This window comes from Acanthochromis polyacanthus, chromosome 9, assembly GCF_021347895.1.
Source record: "Acanthochromis polyacanthus isolate Apoly-LR-REF ecotype Palm Island chromosome 9, KAUST_Apoly_ChrSc, whole genome shotgun sequence".
Taxonomy (NCBI): domain Eukaryota; kingdom Metazoa; phylum Chordata; class Actinopteri; family Pomacentridae; genus Acanthochromis; species Acanthochromis polyacanthus.
Window position 1 is genome coordinate 15,488,128 of NC_067121.1, and position 20,844 is coordinate 15,508,971.

At 40.0% G+C, this 20,844-nt stretch overlaps 1 protein-coding gene across 1 annotated transcript in view; it reads right to left on the bottom strand.

Moving 5' to 3' along the window:
• LOC110967931 (unconventional myosin-IXb-like) overlaps positions 1–20,844 on the bottom strand; it is a 54,556-nt gene that overhangs the window by 18,112 nt on the left and 15,600 nt on the right. The window contains exons 12-32 of the mRNA XM_051953615.1: positions 15,936–16,077; positions 15,403–15,592; positions 15,053–15,128; positions 14,800–14,892; positions 13,826–13,865; positions 13,186–13,308; positions 12,594–12,674; positions 12,379–12,489; positions 12,075–12,197; positions 11,620–11,769; positions 11,083–11,222; positions 6,130–6,468; positions 4,688–4,769; positions 3,002–3,108; positions 2,804–2,883; positions 2,130–2,314; positions 1,214–1,321; positions 506–676; positions 376–414; positions 177–288; positions 15–88 (exon numbers count right to left, since the gene is read on the bottom strand). Of these exons, the coding sequence (XP_051809575.1) occupies positions 15–88; positions 177–288; positions 376–414; positions 506–676; positions 1,214–1,321; positions 2,130–2,314; positions 2,804–2,883; positions 3,002–3,108; positions 4,688–4,769; positions 6,130–6,468; positions 11,083–11,222; positions 11,620–11,769; positions 12,075–12,197; positions 12,379–12,489; positions 12,594–12,674; positions 13,186–13,308; positions 13,826–13,865; positions 14,800–14,892; positions 15,053–15,128; positions 15,403–15,592; positions 15,936–16,077 (2,566 nt within the window). The remainder of the gene's footprint in view (positions 1–14; positions 89–176; positions 289–375; positions 415–505; positions 677–1,213; positions 1,322–2,129; positions 2,315–2,803; positions 2,884–3,001; positions 3,109–4,687; positions 4,770–6,129; positions 6,469–11,082; positions 11,223–11,619; positions 11,770–12,074; positions 12,198–12,378; positions 12,490–12,593; positions 12,675–13,185; positions 13,309–13,825; positions 13,866–14,799; positions 14,893–15,052; positions 15,129–15,402; positions 15,593–15,935; positions 16,078–20,844) is intronic.

Here is a 20,844-nt window from a genome sequence, read left to right on the forward strand (position 1 = left end):
ATGTCATTTCCTACCTTCATGGCACATCGTGTTGAGCAATCTGTTATGATTTGTTTCAGGCATTTCTTGTGACATATTAACTTGCAAGCTAAGAAAAAAAAAGTTGAATTTAACTGTGTAGTTGTATTTCTTACACAGAGGTTACATGTTGTGGTCTCGCAGCTTTTTGTACTCACCACTGCACATGTAGGCTTTCTCCATTCCCCAGATGTAGGAACCACACAAGTCACATGACTGCATAATGTTCACCTGGTATGTGCTGAACAGGTGGTCCAGAGGGCTGTCAGGCTGTAGAAACAGGACACATAGCAATAGACTGGTATTACTTACCAATATTCAAAATAAGAGAACTTACTACAGACTTTCAACTTACACATTTTTTCTTTTTCTCCTCTTCTTTGTCGTTTTAGTAGCCTGACAAAAACCAAGAACCATGAATGAGTAAGTTGCTTACATTCTCAAAATGGTTTAGCAAATAATAATTGACTAAAAGAATCAAATTTACCTTGGCTGGTTCAGACTCCACCCGTTTTATTTCCCCCCTAATGAAGCCATCTAGCACAGACTGGAACAGGTTCACCACCAGTGAGACTTCTCCCTTCTTCTTGGGTCCCGCTAGTGTGTTCACTTTGTTATGGAAGCCCTTCATCAAATCTTTGTAACCAATTTGGGGCTTCTGTTGGTCACAAAGTGGCCATGAAAACTTATAAAACTGTTTGCCATTTTTACCTTCAAAACTTTACGTCATTACCTCCGCCAGGAGGTTATGTAATCACCGGAGTTTGTTTGTCTGTCTGTCTGTCTCTGTGTGTGTCTGTTTGTCTGTTAACAGCATAACTCAAAAAGTCATGGACGGATTTTCACCAAATTTTTACAGGATTTCCGGAAGAGCAAAAGTAACAATCGATTAGATTTTGGAGGTGATCCGGATCACCGTCTGGATCCAGGATTTTTTTTGAAGGTCGAAGGACAATTGAGAGATGGCCGCCTGTTAACAGACAAACAGACACACACACAGACAGACAGACAGATGGCATGGCGGAGGTCTGCGCTCTCCGAGTGCTTTTCTAGTTTTGTTTTTGTTTTGTAAATGGCATGCAGGCAGTGGAAGGCATTCCGTAGGTGATTGTAATTAATTTTCTGACAAGGTAAACATAATAATATAATGTCTGCCTAACTTTTTTTGCTGGATTTGGGGAAGACATTGACTGACCTGAACAGAGTACATGCCTTTGATGGTCTCTCGGAACTCCATGGTGGCAGTGAGGAAAATGCTCTCTGTTGCCGACAGCTCTTTTATTCTTGTTCGCAGCTCATTCACCTGATGAAAAAAGGTGAGTAGTTATAAACAAGTGGAGCACAAGTGTTTTGGTTTTTTTTTTTTTTGCAAAATCTGTTTAGTGTCTAAAAATGGATAGTTGAAGACGGGGACAAGGGAAAAGGGATCAAAAAGGAGTATTGGCATAAAGCAATGGTCCCTACTGGAGAGCTCAAAGAATACAATATTAACTAACAAAAGTGTGCAAAATGTGTTGGTCAGCCGATTAACCTTGCTTGACTTCTTTTCAAAAAATTCCAGAAATCAACTGGAGTTCAGGCAATAATGTAACACATAAACCAGCAATTCCAGTATAAAACTCCAAACCTAAGGCATTATAAATTAAAAATATTCATCAGGTTTACTGACAGAAAAACAGATGTGTTAAATCAATACAATTAATAATAAAAAATCCATTATTTCTCTAGTTTTTTTAAGTATCTTATTACTTTTAATATTATTTAAGGGTTGCTTTTGTAAATACACTTTTTGAAAAGCTTTCTATATGTCACAGTGATGTATGATCATACTCATTCATAACAGGACTTCGTATCAACACAATCTCCTGCATTCACATCAGGGTTGTTTGCAAGTAATGGCTGCTGAGTGAAATGCCCAGGGTCACCCCTCAAGCATCCCTCAAACATGGTTTTAAGGTTGTATACAATAAATTTGCCTGTAATCTTAAAGCTACAGTTACAGGACCAATTTGCAATGACATTTATCCGAAAATGAAGAGCAAAAGACACAAAGCACATCTCCAATGTAAACAAGAGAGAGTGTCTTTTCCCTCCTTAGGTGGTGATCTCACCTGATTCCCAAGGAACTCGTCAAGGTTTCGTAGCTCCTTGGGGTCAGTGATCTCTCGGTCCAGGGATGCGTCCCACTGTAACGCCCGTGTAGCTCGGCTGATTCGAATCGTGGGGTTACGACTGGCCCTTCCACTGTTTTGATTTGCTGTGTGGTAAGGAGGTGGAGTGTAACTGGGCAAGGTGACTGGAGGCAGTAGATCAATATATGGCATTATTAGTCACATGTAAATGAAAAAGAAGCTTAAATACCATAACTACCATCATATCTAATAGTAATTTATGTACTTTGAAGGATATGTAATGCTTATTTATTTTGACATTACTTGTCTGTCAGATAATAAGCTCCAGATAGCAGTAAACAGAAGACATGTTACCCAGTGATATGATGTAATCTGTGACCTCCATTTGTGTGGCTCAGTCATCAACAATCAGGTACACCATGACTTCAACAAAAATAACATTTACATACACAAACCTGAGCCATGTTCCCACCCTTGTACAAACCTTAAATAATTTCTATTTGATTCATACCTCCTACAATCTGTCCTAAAGACTCCCCTCCATAGCATACCTCCTGAAGCCTATTTAAAGTTCATTGTGTGTTTATAATTCAATAAATATAAGCACTAAATCAGACACATAGGGGAGTCAGCCTATTCAAAATCTTAGTTACCTGTTTTACTTGTAGCAGAGTCACTGTTTGGGGGAAGCTTGGGTGCTCGTTTCTTCAGGAATTTACCGAGAAACCAAATCCTACAGAAAAGACAGCCTGTTCAAATTCCATGTAGTAGCAAAACACTACGTAATATTAAGAACGTTAAACTTGATTCAGAATTTCTAAATTATGCATTAAGTAAGTGAAGGGTTTTACCTCTCAGGGGTTGTGAGTTGTGATTGGCTAGACCTCTGCTGTCCTGAGCCCTCATTACTGGTCCTGGGTGGAAGGCTGAACCTTGAGCCATCAGGCTCTGCTGGTAACTGCAGTAGTGTTAAAACGCAAAATATTTTTCAAGTTATTGTACCAAACTTGTGAACAAAAAACTCTAAAAAAACAAAAAAAAAACAAATACACAAACACTGAACATATTGTTCAGACATCCCCAAGTGACAGAGTCTTCTTTCCCCTCCATGTTTCCTTGCTGCGGCTGCACCCTTCTCTTCCAAAAGGATTCCCATATTTCCTGCACCACCAAGCTACAGCATGATAATAAAAGCACCACAACAGTGACAGTCCTTCACCATTTACACTTGTCATGCAAAGCTAACTTGCGCCCTGCCACCACTTAAATTTTGATCTGTTATGTTTCAATTAGATTGTGTTGCTACCCATATGAACATGCATCACTGACACAGACACAGGTTAGTAAGACCTGACAAACTGACAGATTTTAAATTATATTTAAATTCACATGATTATAGGCTCATTCATAGCTTATGATAAATCTGTAGACAGAGTAATCAACAATGTTTGTGTGATATTTACATTAGTAAATACTGTGTTTTTTTAGCCATAACATAGGGGACATAGGTTGAATCAATAATTGTTTTGATTGTGTAGTTTGAGATACATATATGTTGCTGTGCATAATTAAAAACACATGAGATGAAAGTTTGTTCATGCCTCTATAATGAAAAGTCTGTACACATTTTTATTCCAAGTAATAATTAAGTATTAACCACAATAGGTTAATTTTTGTTGAGTGTATAAAATCCATAATCAGAATGAGTGTGAATCAAGCAATAACCTGCAATTTCTGAAGCCACAATGATCAAAGATGTATCTTAATTTTAAAGTGATCAAAACCCATTCACATCAAAGCAATGGATATTTTGTGAGTGTACTCTGCACCTGCTCATCCATTTGGATGAAGAAACAAAAAAATATCAGAAATAAGCTTTGGAAATGGGCGTTAATATTTCCTTTCTGTTTAAAAGCAGCAGCTCATTTTCTCATTGTCCTGGGCTGCATAGCAGAAATCAGAAGTGCCAGAACAATGCAAAGTATGCAGCCAGTGCATTTGGGAGATACACATGCCAGGTCTGCATGCAGAGGAGAGTTGTGGTCAGTCAATACATCCCTTTGGTCAGTACCTTGACCTGGGATTTGAGGGCCTGGACATCGATGCTACTAGCTGAACTCTTCAGGGTGGGCACAAGTGGGCTGATGGGAGGCAGTGGAAAGCTCCAGTACTCGCTCTCCTTGGAAGCTGCAAAGTTAATCACCAAACCGCTGCGGGCGTAGGCTAACCGCCGCCTGCGTTGGTTCTGCTTGCGGGGACGCACTCTGACCTAATTGGGCCAGGAAAAGCGATGAGGCACAGACTCCGAGCTCTCCTTTGCTTGATGTGTAAGGAGCCTCCACTGATGTGTTTGTCAACATTACATAAGCTTAAAGTACACACAAGAGCCAATATTCATCTTATAAAGGACCCTGACAACAACACTATAAGAACTGTCTCTATATGAGGCAAATATAAATACGGATTAAATACTCTTTTTGAAGATGCACTGTTTTGAATTATGCTTTGGGTTATGCAATAACAAGTGAAACGGTTACCTCAGCGGTAGAAGGTGAGCTGTCAGAGCCTGATGAGCTGATCTTGGACAGTTCATCAGCAGACATGGACTTTGCTTTCCGGCTATTTTACAAAAACAAATAAGAACAGAGCTCAAATATTGTTGAACTAATATCAAAAACTTCGCAGTCACCCACAAAACCCATATATGGCAAATGTTTTTGCCCTATAAATGTCTTATTATGAGATAGATAAACCAAATCCAAAAGAAGAAACACATGTTCAAATTGGTAAGAAACAAATCACATACTTTTTGTTTATATTATGCAATGTGACAATCGGCATTGGTTTGTCAGTTTGCAACATTATTCAAAAACAGACAAATGGATTTAGATAAAATTTTCACGGAAGGTCAGAAATGACACGAGGACCAAGTGATTAGATTCTGGTAGTGATGCAGCTTATAGTCTAGATCCACAGATTTGTTAAAGATTTCTGCATTATTGCAAGATACAGAAATCTTGTAACTATGACAACAAGTGAACACTACATCAGCTGCCTGCTGATGATAACATGATTGCGATCTTACTACAAATCCACTGCTGCGGACCATGAAGTTTTTAACGATTTCATCCGTCAGAAATGATACAACGATGGAGCAGTGTTTGCAGAGTGCTGCACTCTCTGAGTGCTTTTCTTTTTTAAGTGTGTACTACATCTTCTTTTATAGAGTGTATACTGATTCATGCCGTATGTATACACTTAGGATGTACCACTTACACATAATATTGTGCCTTAAGCTTAGACCATCACAGTCACTGGTGTGAAATCAGCTGATAGCTGTCTGTACGCTCATAGCAGCTCAAGCTGTTCATACTTCTGGGAGACACAGCACGACATATGTGATGTGACTGCATAGAGGACTACATTAGAATGGCCAAAAAAAAGCTTGCAACCTACAAAATCTGAGTGGATTTAGTAGGACATTATGTGTTTTTTGCATCTTATCTATGACATACTACAGTTGTGAACAAAAGTCCACAAGCACTTGTAAAGATCATGTGTATCATAGCAGTCTTGCGTGTCCAGTGACTCCTACAACTCTTAATTCTCAATGATGGAATAACTGAAACATAAATAGAATAGAATCACTTTATTCATCCCTGAAGGGAAATTCAATGCTGATCATTCATCATCTGCTCATCAATAATGCATCATTGTCACAAAAAACAACTCTCCTTTTTGGTAATTTCAAAGATTTGTCATAAGTTGTAGAAGTTACTGGATCTTTGTTCATGACTGTATGTCTTGGGACATACTGAATACTTTCTGGCATATAGTACGATGTAGTACGGGTACACACCCAAAGAATGTTTAGAACAGCATTATAAAGGGTTTGCTGAGGACATGTTAGAAGAGCTAACATGTGAACACAGATTTCAGTTTTATTGTGGCTAAGAACACTGTTTAGTGAAAAACTTACTAAAAGTCATCTTTCTTCTTATCCCTTCGCCGCTGTATTTCAGGACTTGATTCGTCTGTTGGTTCACCTTCACTCTGTCGTTCTCTCCACCTTATGGCCTTTTCCTTGATGCCCCCTACATCTTGGTAGCGCTGAAGCAAGCTGCTCTTAGGGCTGCTGGAGAAATCGTCAGTGCTAACTTTAGGGTCCAGAGGGAGGGAGAGGGGTCTGTTGAGTGGGGGAGGAGATCCTCTGCCTTCTCGTTTATCCTTGCTCCTGCTCCTGCCTGGGTCAGGCTGCTGGGTCCTGCTGGGGCTGAGTTCCACTTTGTGCTGCCTCTTCAACTCCTTTTTTGCCAAACTGTTAAGTAAAAAGCAGTCAATCTGACTGATATCACAGCAATCACAACCTTAATACTGACATTGTTTTGGATTTCAGTTTAACCCTCTGAAGCCCAAACCCCAATAGTCGGTTTAAAAGGCATGCTGCATTTACAAAAATGGCCAAAAGTACAATATTTACCAGTAAGAAACACTAGAAACAGAGTGAATCATCATGTTAGGAAACTTAAAATCTTAGCTTAAACTCATAACTTTTCATCAAAATCACTTCAATCTGGGCGCCTGTATAGCTCAATGGGTTAAGCAGGCGAACCATATATAGGGGCTGGTCTCCGACGCAGTGGCCCGGGTTCGATTCCTGCTTGCGGCCCTTTGCTGTACGTCTTCCCCCAACTCTTCTCCCCATTTCCTGTCTCCTCTATCTCTCCTATCAAATAAAGCCGAAAAGGCCAAAAAAAATAATATAAAAAAAAAATCACTTCAATATGCATGTCTCACTAAAAAATTCACAACAGATAATCTGTTTGCTCTAATTGGATAGGGTAAAAACAAAAAACTATATTTTGTATTTCTTAGCACAACTGAGAAGTCACAGTGACTTAGCTGTAACCAACAGTCAAGTAGGAAAAACTCAGGGACTTTTTGGCTTAACCATAAGCTGCGTTTTCCCGGAGCAGAGAGGAGACAAGCATGAAAACAAATTAAAAATGTAAATATTAAATATATATAGTATGTATTTTCACCATTTTTCCAGTGTGGGCACTTGGGAAAACATTAGGCATGGTGATTCCAGATTAAAGTTTCGGAAAACAAAAAAAAATCTAAGAAATTCAACTTATTTTTTTCCTTGTTGTATGGCATATTGGTTTATATTTTTTCACAATGCACAAAAGTCATTGTTTAACTTTTTACCCTTCTAACCATAGCTGTGTTGTTTTCGTGGAGGTGCAGGATTTTATATTGCAATGAAAAATTAGCTCACCATGAAAAAAATTCAACAGGAACAGAAAACACCCAGAAGTTGCTTGGGGTACAGAGTTACCCTGAAATGCCATAAGAGTGACTTGCACAAGAATTCTATAGAATAATAATCTTATCAAAACTACTGGAGAAAATAAAGTGATGCTGCTGCTGCCCCATGAAAGATTGTCAGAGACGTATTAGTATCAGCATGTATACTCGCCTACAAGCAATAAGAAATCACAGAAACACTGAAACACATGTTTATGCTATGTCTGTCCACCAGAGAGCACTGGCAGGTACTAGCAACAGCAAAATGCCTTTCTGTCCATGTGTAAAATTTTTGCCATCCTTTTTTAAAAAAAAAAACTTTTTGTTTTTACATGTGTTTATAGCCATTAATTGGCTCTTAGCATTTATTGTTTCTGAAAAACATTGTACCAGTTGCATACATACAACAGAATGCAGCACTTACTGCCAAATAAACACACTTCATGCATCATGTGTCATGAAGAGTGTTAAACACAACATCAATCTAAAAACTTGAAGTCAGTGTCGTGTGCAAGACTTGACTAAAGGTCCTTCCTTCAGGTCTGACAACAATGCTGCAACATCTCACGAATGTTTCTTGTAATAACACTGTTTCTGTGGCTATAGATAAAGGTATTTTTTTCAAAGGCAATCACAGCATTTACTGTGGTTATTGTATAAACATTCATTCACCTAACACTATAAATGCAGGTTTTATAGATACTGTTTTTTAGTCGGGCTGGGTAGGGACAGTGCACTTGCATGCTACGCGGTACTCTAGACCAGGGGTTCCCAAACTTTTTTGGCTCAGGACACCCCAAGAAATGTTACTTTAATCTGAGGCACCCCTAAATTATTTCAATAGTTTGCACTCCGAGCACCTTCTGTTTGAGGCATATTTCACTATTACCGTAATTACCGTTATTAAAGTTTTTGTTGAAAAAAAGGATGACAACATCTGAATGAATGTGTTTTATTGGGAAGTAGTATATTCAGTAAAATAAGTAACAAGTAACAGTTAAAGTAATATCCAAAAATGTTGGTCACCAAATGTGGCAAATTTAAAGTGCAACTTACATTCAACTGATTTTATATATATATATATATTTCACAGTGAAAAACATTTTGAGTGCAAACTTCAACATGTCAAACGTCAAATGTAACCATTTCATACAAGGTCATATTCTTATACACTCATTTAACTAATACTTATTTCTTCTTTAATCAAATTAAACATTTCAAGTGTTACAAGGCACTTCAACTGTGTCTGGTTTCCACACAGCCAGCTTGACAATTTAATGAGACACATGTGCCTGTCTTTGATTGCAAAGTCTCTTGATACGAGGGGGGATTGTGGACAGGGCAACTCTCAGATCCTGTTCAGTTTATTCTTCATGTATGTAAGATTGGAGAATGCCAGTTCACAGAGGTAAGAGGTGGGAAACTGTATCAAGACCCTGATGGCACTCTTTGACAGAGAGGGGTACTCCTGCCCCACACTGACCCAAAAACGGTTCAAAGTCAGTTTATTGTGTTGCAACCTCAGTGTCCGGTCCATTAGAAGCCCTGCAAGCACATCCTGACCCTTTGCATTCAAGCATGCTGATGCTGTCTCTGCAGCCCGAGAGTGGAATGGATCTCTGATCCAGTTGTATTGGTCATTCGAATGTGGGAAATAGGTTTCAAACCTTTCCTCCAGTGTAGCTAAATGTGCAGAAACAGATTTGTAAAACCCTGCTGTCTTGGCTGTAGTGCTCTTAGCTGTTAAGGGAAACATGTCAATGTTTTTTTTTGTGTCACTTTTTGTTTCCACTGACTGAGTTTTGATCTAAAACCATTTACTTTGTCTGTTGCTGTCAAGATATTTTCTTTCCTTCCCTGCATTCTAGTATTTAGCACATTCATGTGGCCAAAAATGTCAGCCAAGTAAGCTAGTTTAAGCCACCAGGTGGCGTCACTAATCTGTTCCTTATAAGGAATGTCATGCTCACCGGAGAATTTTACCAGCTCCTCCTTGAGTAAACACGTTCCAAGGTTTTGTCCCTTGACAGCCATCTCACCTCCGTATGTAATAAGAGGCCCTGGTGCTCTGATCCCATTTCATTGCTGAGAATGGAGAACAATCGCGTCTTGAGGGGCCGGGACTTGATGTAATTCACAATTTTTACAGCTTGGTTCAAAACATCAGTGAGATCTGGAGGCATTGTTTTTGCCATGAGAGTCTCTCTGTGCAGCATGCAGTGGGTTGTGACTATGGTGGGATTTTTTTCTTTGGCTCTTGTAAGAAATCCTTTAACCCGGCCAGTCATGGACGCAGCGCTCTCGGCACAGATGCTGACACACATATCCCAGTTGAGGTCATACTCCCTGAAGTACTTGTCTGTGACTTTAAATATTTCATCACCTGTAGCTTGGCTCTCCAAATCCTTGCAAAACAAGAAGTTCTCTTTGATCTCATCTTCATCCACATATCTCACATTCGCAATCAGCTGACAATGGCCGCTTATGTCTGTTGAATCATCAATTTGGAGCGCGAAGTTCCCCCTCAGCCGTAGTTTTTCGCAGAGGATAGATTTCACGTCATCTGACATGTCATCAATACACTGTTTGATAGTGTTGTCCGAGAGTGGGATTTTCTCTATTTCCTTGACAGCATCCGGTCCAAACGTTTTTTCAACCATTATCTTGCATGCTGGTAGTATTAGTGATTCTGCAATGGTGTGTGGTTTTTTTGGACTTGGCAACCAGCCCAGCCACAAGAAAACTAGCTTCTTGTGCTTTTTCGGACACACACACAGATGATCGCATCCGTTCAGTCTGTCTTTCATTCTGAGTTTTTAGTCTTTGAAAATGTTCAATGTTTTTGTTCTTGTGTTCAGGGTGCTTTGTTTCCAGGTGCCGTAATAATTTACTTGGCATCAGCGCTGCATTTGCCAACTTCTCCAGGCAAAGGCTGGCTCGGGGAACGCAGCATCTCCCCTCCAGCTAGATCCATACTTGAGGTAGCTGTTGCTATAAGTTCTTATTTTTTGCAGTTTTGCTGGTCTTGTCTCATCTGCCACAGCCTCTGGGGTCCCTGTCCCTTTCGGATCGAGGGTCGCATTTTTTCTTACAAGAAACTTATCCATTTTCATTCTCATTTCGCGGTCTATGGTTTAACGCTACAGTCAGATAGTTTGTGATTGGTTGTAACAAAAGTGCACGCAGGGAGGGGAACACTCGTTTCACTCCACCTGCTGGCCCGCCGTGCTGCGCTAAATTGATGCGTTTTTGTAGCGGCTGACGGTATAGTTACACAATCGGCTCGGGGTCCAGCGCCTACACAATGAATAGAAGCCTTGCAGCTCTGATCAGCACGAGAGGGGGAAAATTTCGCGACACCCCTGGAACCCCGCCCACTTTGAAAATCCCTGCTCTAGACACCTGTCAAGTTACGCAAACAAACTGGACGTAGTATTTACTCTTTAAAGGTTTAGATGGTGTGTCTTGAAGCCTGAAAAAATACAAGTATGGTGTTCTTTTCTACTTTATAATCATGCAGGGGTGTTTTTCCAAACTCTAGTAAAATTGCATATATATATGTATAGCTGCAAGAACTGGTGGTCCTACAGCTGAAACACTGCAGCTACAGTACAATGTGTACCTGTCTCGTCCAGGCCGGGCTTTGGACTTGTCTTCATCCTCCTCATCCGGGTGCTTTGACTTCTTCAGAGAACTCCTCCACGCTGTCTGGATCACTGTAGCAGCTCGGTTTTGTTTAACATAAAACTCACGCCAGCACCTCTAAAGAAACAGAAATGTTCACTTAGCTTAATTCTGTTGTTATGCTCTTTTCTTGTTCTTGGACTTTGGGAGCATTTCTTATTTTAGCTAGACTAATAAGAAGGGCAAAGTTTAACTGCACATGAAGGGCATTAGGAATTCAGGGAGCACGAGGAACAAGTATCCAACAAATTACCCTTAATCTGATGCTGCCATGAGAGAAGTGGCAGGTTGTTTTATATAGCTTTCACTCTGTGAGAAGGCGTGTAAATTCACAGTCCATGGCCTTTTCCACATTTGAAAAGTGAATTGCTATTTAAGGTGTGGATAGGCTGCTGTCATATCATCCACAATATCTTTGGAAATGTGTGGGAGGAGCTTTTTTTGTCTACTAGTTACCATAGCAAATAAACTGTACCTGTATGATCATAGAGGCGTCTCTTTTTTCCAGAAAGTGCGACCGTATCAGACAGGCGCGGAACCAGCGCTGCAGGATGATGATGTGACGCATTACTTCTTTGTTAAGAGTATCTTGAAGCAGCTGTCGTTCCTTTTCCTTGAGGAAAACCTGAGTACAGCATGCAATGCATGATGTGGAATGAAAACACATTTGTACAGTATTTTTTTATTACTGCTTTTGTGACTTTTATGTGATTTCATTACTTTATAAATGAAAGACTGCTACATGTTATTATATCTTATAATATTACTCCTTGATTAATGATGATATTCTCTTGTGGGAGAAAATATAAACATTTAATGAAAGAGGCACTTTGATGTTCACAAAATTTCTGTACATCATCTGGTTGACAGGGTAATCCAAAGACTAACAGGAATATAGGTACATGATTTGATATTGATTTGTTGATTTACCTTGGTTTTTCCTATTTGGTAGGTGCTCTTATCCAACTCCATCCTCTCGAACAGTTCAGTTATGTGCTCTGGAGTTGCAGTGGTTCCTTTTGGAAGCAACATCCTAAACTTCTTGACAAATTCCTGCCATAAATAGGAAAACAACATAATGTTCAGAAAGTGCAAAGAAACTCTGTTCTCAATGACATGTACAGGTATGAGATAATTGTCCTTCTCATGGTAGATCCTTTGACTATGCAGCGACGTTGCTTATCTGTATGCAAGTAGATATAATATTCAACATCAATCTAAAGGGAGTGCCTACCTTGAATGTGTATTTAGCACTGTAGCCAAACTTTTGAATGTGAATCATCTGCAGTATGCCTGTATACTTGATTTGGTTGAGCACTAGTTCATCGTCAAACTGCAGTTCTTTCTGTAAAAACAAACAAAAAAATTCCAGAAAGATAAACAATGTCTTTCAGTCAAATATTTAGGGTTAAATTCCCCAGAATGATGCAACACATTTGTAGATATTACCTTTTCAGCATTGGCTCGAACACAGAAAATGAAGAAAGGCTCAGCTTTTTCAATTGTCTTCATCAGATTTCTGAGTGACGCCTGTGAGATATATGGAGAGTGTATTTGATTTTCAGTGATTAAAATATGCATTATTATTTTTAATTTACAAATAGATTAGTTGAGTCCCTTTTGAAGGCTATTTTGATTGTCATGGGTGGACTGGAGACATACGACAAGCGAATTAGAAAGCTAATCTCCCGCCAAACACATTAAACCTCTGGATACACAACTGTGAGACCTACAAGAATTATGAACTACATCAGCTTTCAGCAGAAATTTGAAGTACTCTCAATAATTAAAACTACTGGTTCTATCACAATTATCAGCAAAAGTATTTGTAAAAATGCATATATTACCTGGTATCTTTAAAATAACTATTAATTTTAACAGCAACAACAATTATCATAAAAGTAACCATCACTTTGGTTACTTAGTAGATATTTTATTTTAGGACAGCACTAAAATTCAATCTTACCTTCTTACTACATTTGAAGTTACGTATTATGAAAAAGAACAAATAACATGTAGCAAAATTACACAGAAGACAAACCTGAAACTGAGCATTAACTGTTGGGAGCTTTGATGTCCGGTGAGGGTGGAAGATGGATTTGCTGGTTCGGTCATGTGCCGTAACACCAACGATGTGTTGGAGCGATTGCAAATTCATGAGGTTCTGTTTAATAAAACATTCAGAAGACCATCAGTTTCCTGACTCTCAACACAAGTAGTTTCTGGATGTGTATGATAGAAAGATTAAATCCAGATGTACACCGCCGTTCAATGGTTTGGGGTCACTTAGATATGTCCTTTCTTATTTTTGAATTTTTTTCAATGAAGATAACATAGACGAACCAGAAATACAGTCTAGACATTGCTAATGTGGTAATTGACTATTCTAGCTGGAAACAGCTGATTTTTACTGGAACATCTACACAGGCGTACAGCGACCATCACTCCTGTGTTCTAATGGTGCATTGTGCTAGATAATCGTGTTGAAAGGCTAATTGATGATTACAAAACCTTTGTGCAATTATGTTAGCACATGAATAAAAGTGTGAGTTTTCATGGAAAACATGAACTTTCCTGGGTGACACTAAACTTTTGAATGGTAGTGTATATCTACTCTTCTTTTGAAATGACATGAAAAGCATTGAGCCTCATCAACACCTCAAGCTTTAGTTATGCCTTACCTTTGGAATTAGCTGCTTCTGTCGTCCGCCTCTACTTTTTCTGCAGACAACACAGACAAAATGAGACATCATAGGCTACGTTCACACTGCAGGCTAAAGTGACCCAAATCTGATTTTTTTGCCCCTATGCGACCTGCATCTGATCTTTTCATGACAGTCTGAACGACACAGATCCGATTTTTTCAAATGCGACCCAGGCCACTTGGATATGTGATCCTAATTCCGATAGGTATCGGATCTTTTGCCATGCGACTTCAGTCTGAACGGCCAGGTCACATTTATCCGACCTATACGTCATTGGTACACGACAAACGTCAGTATTCTGCGTTCAAGAAAAACATGTCTTCGGACTGCCGAAGACGTGTGTCTTGCCGTGAGTGTGTTAAAAAGAGGCGCTCACATATGTACGTAAAGGTTGCCCTTGTCGTTCGAAAATTCTGAATGAAGTCCGCATCTGTGAAGCCTCTCACATTACTATCCCACCACTCCTGGCTGCGACTCCGCACCCACACAGTTCTCTGGACAGACGTTGCTGCCACTGCCCCACAAAATTCTGGCTCTCTTCCTTCTTGACCTTCTCCTTAAAGCGATTAAGTTATAAATATGCCGGCTCCGGCTGGACAACAACTTTAAAATGGCCAGACATGCTCTACTGTTAGCATCCATGTTTACTTCCGTAAACACTGAACACACTCTCTACGTGTCCTTCTTGTGTCCTCTTCTGCACATGCGGGACACTTTTGGGTCATGTGAGGTTCACACAGGAGATCACATACAAGTTGCATTTAATTGGAAATGTGAACGAACTTGCAAAAAAATCGGATTTCACAAAAAAATCGGAATTGAGCATTAAGCCCTGCAGTCTGAATGTAGCCATAAATACACTAAGCTCTGAAAGCAGAAAGTGAAAAGCTGCGTAACATAAAATTCATAAAATTCAGCGTGTTTAAACAAAAGCCACAGAGACCACTTACTTTCTCTTTTCATAAGAGACAAAGATGTCCTCAAATATATCAATAGGATGTTCATCAGAGCGATCAAAGGAGAAATCCAGAGGCTCGCTTTTGCTGTAATATAAAAGATGCATTCATTTCATCAGCAAAGAGAAACATTTCCTTTTTAATTTACAGTATTGCGCAGATTAGTAGGATTTTATATGCCATGCAATTACAAGCAACTGACTGGTTCCAAGCATTTATTATAAATACACCTGGGTGTAGTATTTACCTGGATAGCCTGCCCATAGGACTGCTACACTGTCTCATGTCTTTGAGAGATTTGCGGGAGCTTCGTCTTTCAGCTACTGTAGTTTCAGAACAGCAAGTCAGTTATATATAATAATCACAACATTTCTAATATGTAAAGTGAAGAAAGTAGTTTGGTGGAACAAAGGCTGAAAGAGCCATTCAAAGAAAAATCTGCAAAAGAAAACAAAAAACAAACAAAAAAGCAATTCCTGATAAGCAGAGACCATCTTGTTCTGCAAAGAAACACCTCCATTTAAAAAAAATGGTTTTAGGATTTACAAACAGAGTTTATTTAAAAATGTAGCTTAATAATCAACCAAAGCAACTCACTCAATTCTGCCCGCTGGCGTGCCATGCTCTTGAACACTGTGAGGATGCGTATGGTCGCTCGGAGGACGCCCCATCTAAACAGAGCTTCTGGGCTGGATGCAACCAAGTGATGTAGGAATGAGCGCCCACTGCTCCTGAGCAGTGATACGACTTCAGGACGCATGTGCTCTGTGTTTTTCTTTCTGAAATCCTAATGAAAAGTCCTGATTAATATAGCAAATATGTTCGTGTTGCACTACACGGCAGTAGCTACAGTTCTTAATATTCACAACTTATATTCACATGTATTTAAATATATTCACAACAATAAACGTCTATGGACTTTCAGAGTGTTCATCGGGAAATGAATTAATCATTTACTTGGTTATAGATTTTCTAGGTTTTTCCCACACTGGCCTATCGTACAAGGCTACTGCGGGCCAACATTGTTACAGGGGTCAAGTTGGAAGACGGAAAATAAATTTATCTTATTTCAAGTGTGGGAGGAAAAAGTTTGGAATAGAGCTGTTTGCCGTGTGAGCTTTATACCTCACCTTGACGTGATATTTAACTCTCCCAGCAAAGTGTTGAATGACAAAAGTTGGCTCTGTATTCTGAGAGGGTACAAAGAGTGGATTGTCCTGAAATTGCTGCTTTAACTTGTCCATAAGGTTTTCATCTGTGGCCTGAGGGAGGCTGAAGATACACAGACAGAACAGACTGTCAGATTCCACATTCGAAATCTGGGACAGAAAGTATGACTGATCCAGAGTTCCTGTATTGAAGAGTTGCGACAACTGGGGATTTGACGCCATTTTGTTTCCATTCACTGTGCCACACACTAATGCACCCGTGACTGTGTGTGTACTCGCTTAGTGCTATGTGTTTTATTTGGATTTTTACATTCTAAGCTTTCTAGTCATCGTTCAAAATTAAAAAAGGATGATTGCTTATCAATAATAATGATTTTTTTTTTTACAATTTAGAGGACAGATTTGTGTATGAAGACAGGAGAAACAGAAAGGGGGAAGGGACACTTATGTAGACTTATTTGAGCAATGCAAAATAATTTGCTTCGGCATTCTGGTATAGTCTTTTGGTGCCCCCATCTCCTTCATTATTCTTTCTTTTTACCTTCTCTCTCTTTAACTATCGCTCTTCATCCCTCTCATCGAGTGTTCATATCATCTCTCATCTCTTTTATTCATCATCTCATCTTATATAGGTTCTCTCCATCGTCTCATCTTACATTTCTCTCTCTCTCTCTCTCTCTCTATACACACGTGGACAAAATTGTTGGTACCCCTCAGTTAAAGAAGGAAAAACCCACAATTCTCACTGAAATCACTTGAAACTCACAAAAGTAACAATAAATAAAAATTTATTGAAAATTAAATAATCAAAAACAGCCATTACTTTTGAATTGTTGATTAACATAATTATTTAAAAAAACAAACTAATGAAACAGGCCTGGACAAAAATGATGGTACCTCTATAAAAGATTGAAAACTATTTGACCAGAGTGACATGATTAACTCAGGTGTGTCATTTAATTGACATCACAGGTGTTTCCAAACTCATAATCAGTCAGTCTGCCTATTTAAAGGGAGACAAGTAGTCACCCTGCTGTTTGGTGAAAAGGTGTGTACCACACTGAACATGGACAACAGAAAGCGAAGGAGAGAATTGTCCCAGGACATCCGAAAAAAAATGATAGACAAACATCTTAAAGGTAAAGGCTATAAGACCATCTCTAAACAGCTTGAAGTTCCTGTGACAACAGTGGCTCATATTACTCAGAAGTTCAAGACCCACGGGACAGTAGCCAACCTCCCTGGACGTGGCCGCAAGAGGAAAATTGATGACAAATTGAAGAGATGGATCGTTCGAATTGTATCCAAAGAGCCCAGAGCAACCTCCAAAGAAATTAAAGGTGAACTCCAAGGCCAAGGTACATCAGTGTCAGATCGCACCATTCGTCGTTGTTTGAGCCAAAGTGGACTTCATGGGAGACGACCAAGGAGGACACCACTGCTGAAAAAAACTCATAAAAAAGCGAGACTGGAATTTGCAAAAATGCATGTTGACAAGCCACAAAGCTTCTGGGAGAATGTCCTTTGGACAGATGAGACCAAACTGGAGCTTTTTGGTAAGGCACATCAACTCTATGTTCATAGACTCAAAAACCAAGCATACGAAGAAAAGAACACTGTCCCTACGGTGAAACATGGAGGAGGCTCAGTAATGTTTTGGGGCTGCTTTGCTGCATCTGGCACAGGGTGTCTTGAAAGTGTGCAAGGTACGATGAAATCTGAAGACTATCAAGGCATTCTGGAGAGAAATGTGCTGCCTAGTGTCAGAAAGCTTGGTCTCAGTCGCAGGTCATGGGTCTTCCAACAGGACAACGATCCAAAACACACAGCCAAAAACACCCAAGAATGGCTGAGAGAAAAGCGTTGGACTATTCTAAAGTGGCCTTCTATGAGCCCAGATCTGAATCCCATTGAACATATGTGGAAGGAGCTGAAACATGCCATTTGGAGAAGACACCCATCAAACCTGAGACAACTGGAGCTGTTTGCTCATGAGGAGTGGGCCAAAATACCTGTTGACAGCTGCAGAACGCTCATTGACAAATACAGAAATCGTTTAATTGCAGTGATTGCCTCAAAAGGTTGTGCAACAAAATATTAAGTTATGGGTACCATCATTTTTGTCCAGCCCTATTTCATTAGTTTGTTTTTTTAAATAATTATGTTAATCAACAATTCAAAAGTGATGGCTGATTTTGATGATTTAATTTTCAATAAATTTTTATTTATTGTTACTTTTGTGAGTTTCAAGTGATTTCAGTGAGAATTGTGGGTTTTTCCTTCTTTAACTGAGGGGTACCAACAATTTTGTCCACGTGTGTGTGTGTATATATATATATATATATATATATATATATATATATATATGTACACAGTGCCTTGTGAAAGTTTCGGCCCCCTTGAACTTTTCAACCTTTTGCCACATTTCAGGCTTCAAACATAAAGATATAATATTTAAATTTTTTGTCAAGAATCAACAACAATTGGGACACAATCGTGAAGTGGAATGAAATTTATTGGATATTTTATACTTTTTTAACAAATAAAAAACTGAAAAGTGGGGCGTGCAATATTATTCGGCCCCTTTACTTTCAGTGCAGCAAACTCACTCCAGAAGTTCAGTGAGGATCTCTGAATGATCCAGTGTTGTCCTAAATGACTGATGATGATAAATAGAATATACCTGTGTGTAATCAAGTCACTGTATAAATGCACCTGCTCTGTGATAGTCTCAGGGTTCTGTTTAAAGTGAAGAGAGCATCATGAAGACCAAGGAACACACCAGGCAGGTCCCAGATACTGTTGTGGAGAAGTTTAAAGCCGCATTTGGATACAAAAAGATTCCCCAAGCTTTAAACATCTCAAGGAGCACTGTGCAAGCAATCATATTGAAATGGAAGGAGTATCAGACCACTGCAAATCTACCAAGACCCGGCCGTCCCTCTAAACTTTAACCTCGAACAAGGACAAGACTGATCAGAGATGCAGCCAAGAGGCCCATGATCACTCTGGATGAACTGCAGAGATCTACAGCTGAGGTGGGAGAGTCTGTCCATAGGACAACAATCAGTCCTACACTGCACAAATCTGGTCTTTATGGAAGAGTGGCAAGAAGAAAGCCATTTGTCAAAGATATCCATAAAAACTCTCGTTTGAAGTTTGCAACAAGCCACCTGGGAGACACACCAAACATGTGGAAGAAGGTGCTCTGGTCAGATGAAACCAAAATGGAACTTTTTGGCCACAATGCAAAACTAGAAAAGCACTCGGAGAGTGCAGACCTCCGCCAGGCCATCGCTCAATTGTACAGATGACCAATCGGAGTTTGTTTGGCTGTCTGTCTGTCAACAGCATAACCCTAAACGTAATGGACGGATTTAATTTAGTTTTACCAGTTTGTGCACAAAGCATAACATGCATGCACAGTGTAACAGCACAGTGTTTTGACGCACGCACATAACGGTAGCGTTGCGCGCGCGTGTGACGGTACCATACGCGTCGCCGCCGCTTCGTTCCGTCGGTCCCGACTCGCTCGGGCAGGCCGAACCGGCCGCGCGGAATTTGGCCGTCGCCTGGGATCGATCCGGCGACCTCTGTCTGTACAATTGAGAGATGGCCTGGCGGCCATCCCTCGCAATTGTCCTTCGACCTTCAAAAAAATCCTGGATCCAGACGGTGATCCGGATCACCTCCAAAATCTAATCGATTGTTACTCTTGCTCTTCCGGACATCCTGTAAAAATTTGGTGAAAATCCGTCCATGACTTTTTGAGTTATGCTGTTAACAGACACACAGACACACAGACACACACACACACACACACACACGGACACAGACGGACAGACAGACAAACAAACTCCGGTGATTACATAACCTCCTGGCTGAGGTAATGATATGTTTGGCGTAAAAGCAACACAGCTCATCACTCTGAACACACCATCCCCACTGTCAAACATGGTGGTGGCAGCCTCATGGTTTGGGCCCGGTTTTCTTCAGCAAGGGCAGGGAAGATGGTTAAAATTGATGGGAAGATGAATGGAGCCAAATACAGGACCATTCTGGAAGAAAACCTGTTGGAGTCTGCAAAAGACCTGAGACTGGGACGGAGATTTATCTTCCAACAGGACAATGATCCAAAACATAAAGCCAAATCTACAATGGAATGGTTCACAAATAAACGTATCCAGGTGTTAGAAAGGCCAAGTCAAAGTCCAGACCTGAATCCAATCGAGAATCTGTGGGCAGAGCTGAAGACTGCTGTTCACAAACGCTCTCCATCCAACCTCACTGAGCTCGAGCTGTTTTGCAAGGAAGAATGGGCAAGAATTTCAGTCTCTCGATGTGCAAAACTGATAGAGACATACCCCAAGCGACTTGCAGCTGTAATTGCAGCAAAAGGTGGCGCTACAAAGTATTAAAGCTCGTGTCCGGAGTTTGAATCGCAGCGTCTCCCAAAACACTGTTGGTCCCACCCTCCCTCTGATTTCGCCCCTTTATTTGTGCACGCGCGCAGTACCTGACAGGAGTGCCCGGAGTGCTGCAGCATCTTGCCTGTTTTGCTGTTTTCCACTCCTCTACATTTAGTACATTTAGAAAATAATAAAGGAATTACGTTAGAATTCTGTATTGAGTCTAACTGGTCCTAATACCAAAATAACATGAATCTGCTAGGACGAACGAGTAAAGTTTCAATATGTGATTACACTCGTGAATCCCTCTTGATGACGTTGTTTATCAAACTTAGTGCATTTACGCGTGTGTTACATTGTTTATTTATTTCTATCTAGAGTTCAGAATTGCATGACTCCTCTGACGAAGAGTATGTCCCAGACGCCCCAACATCTTCCTCCAGAGGTCGGGCATCTAAACG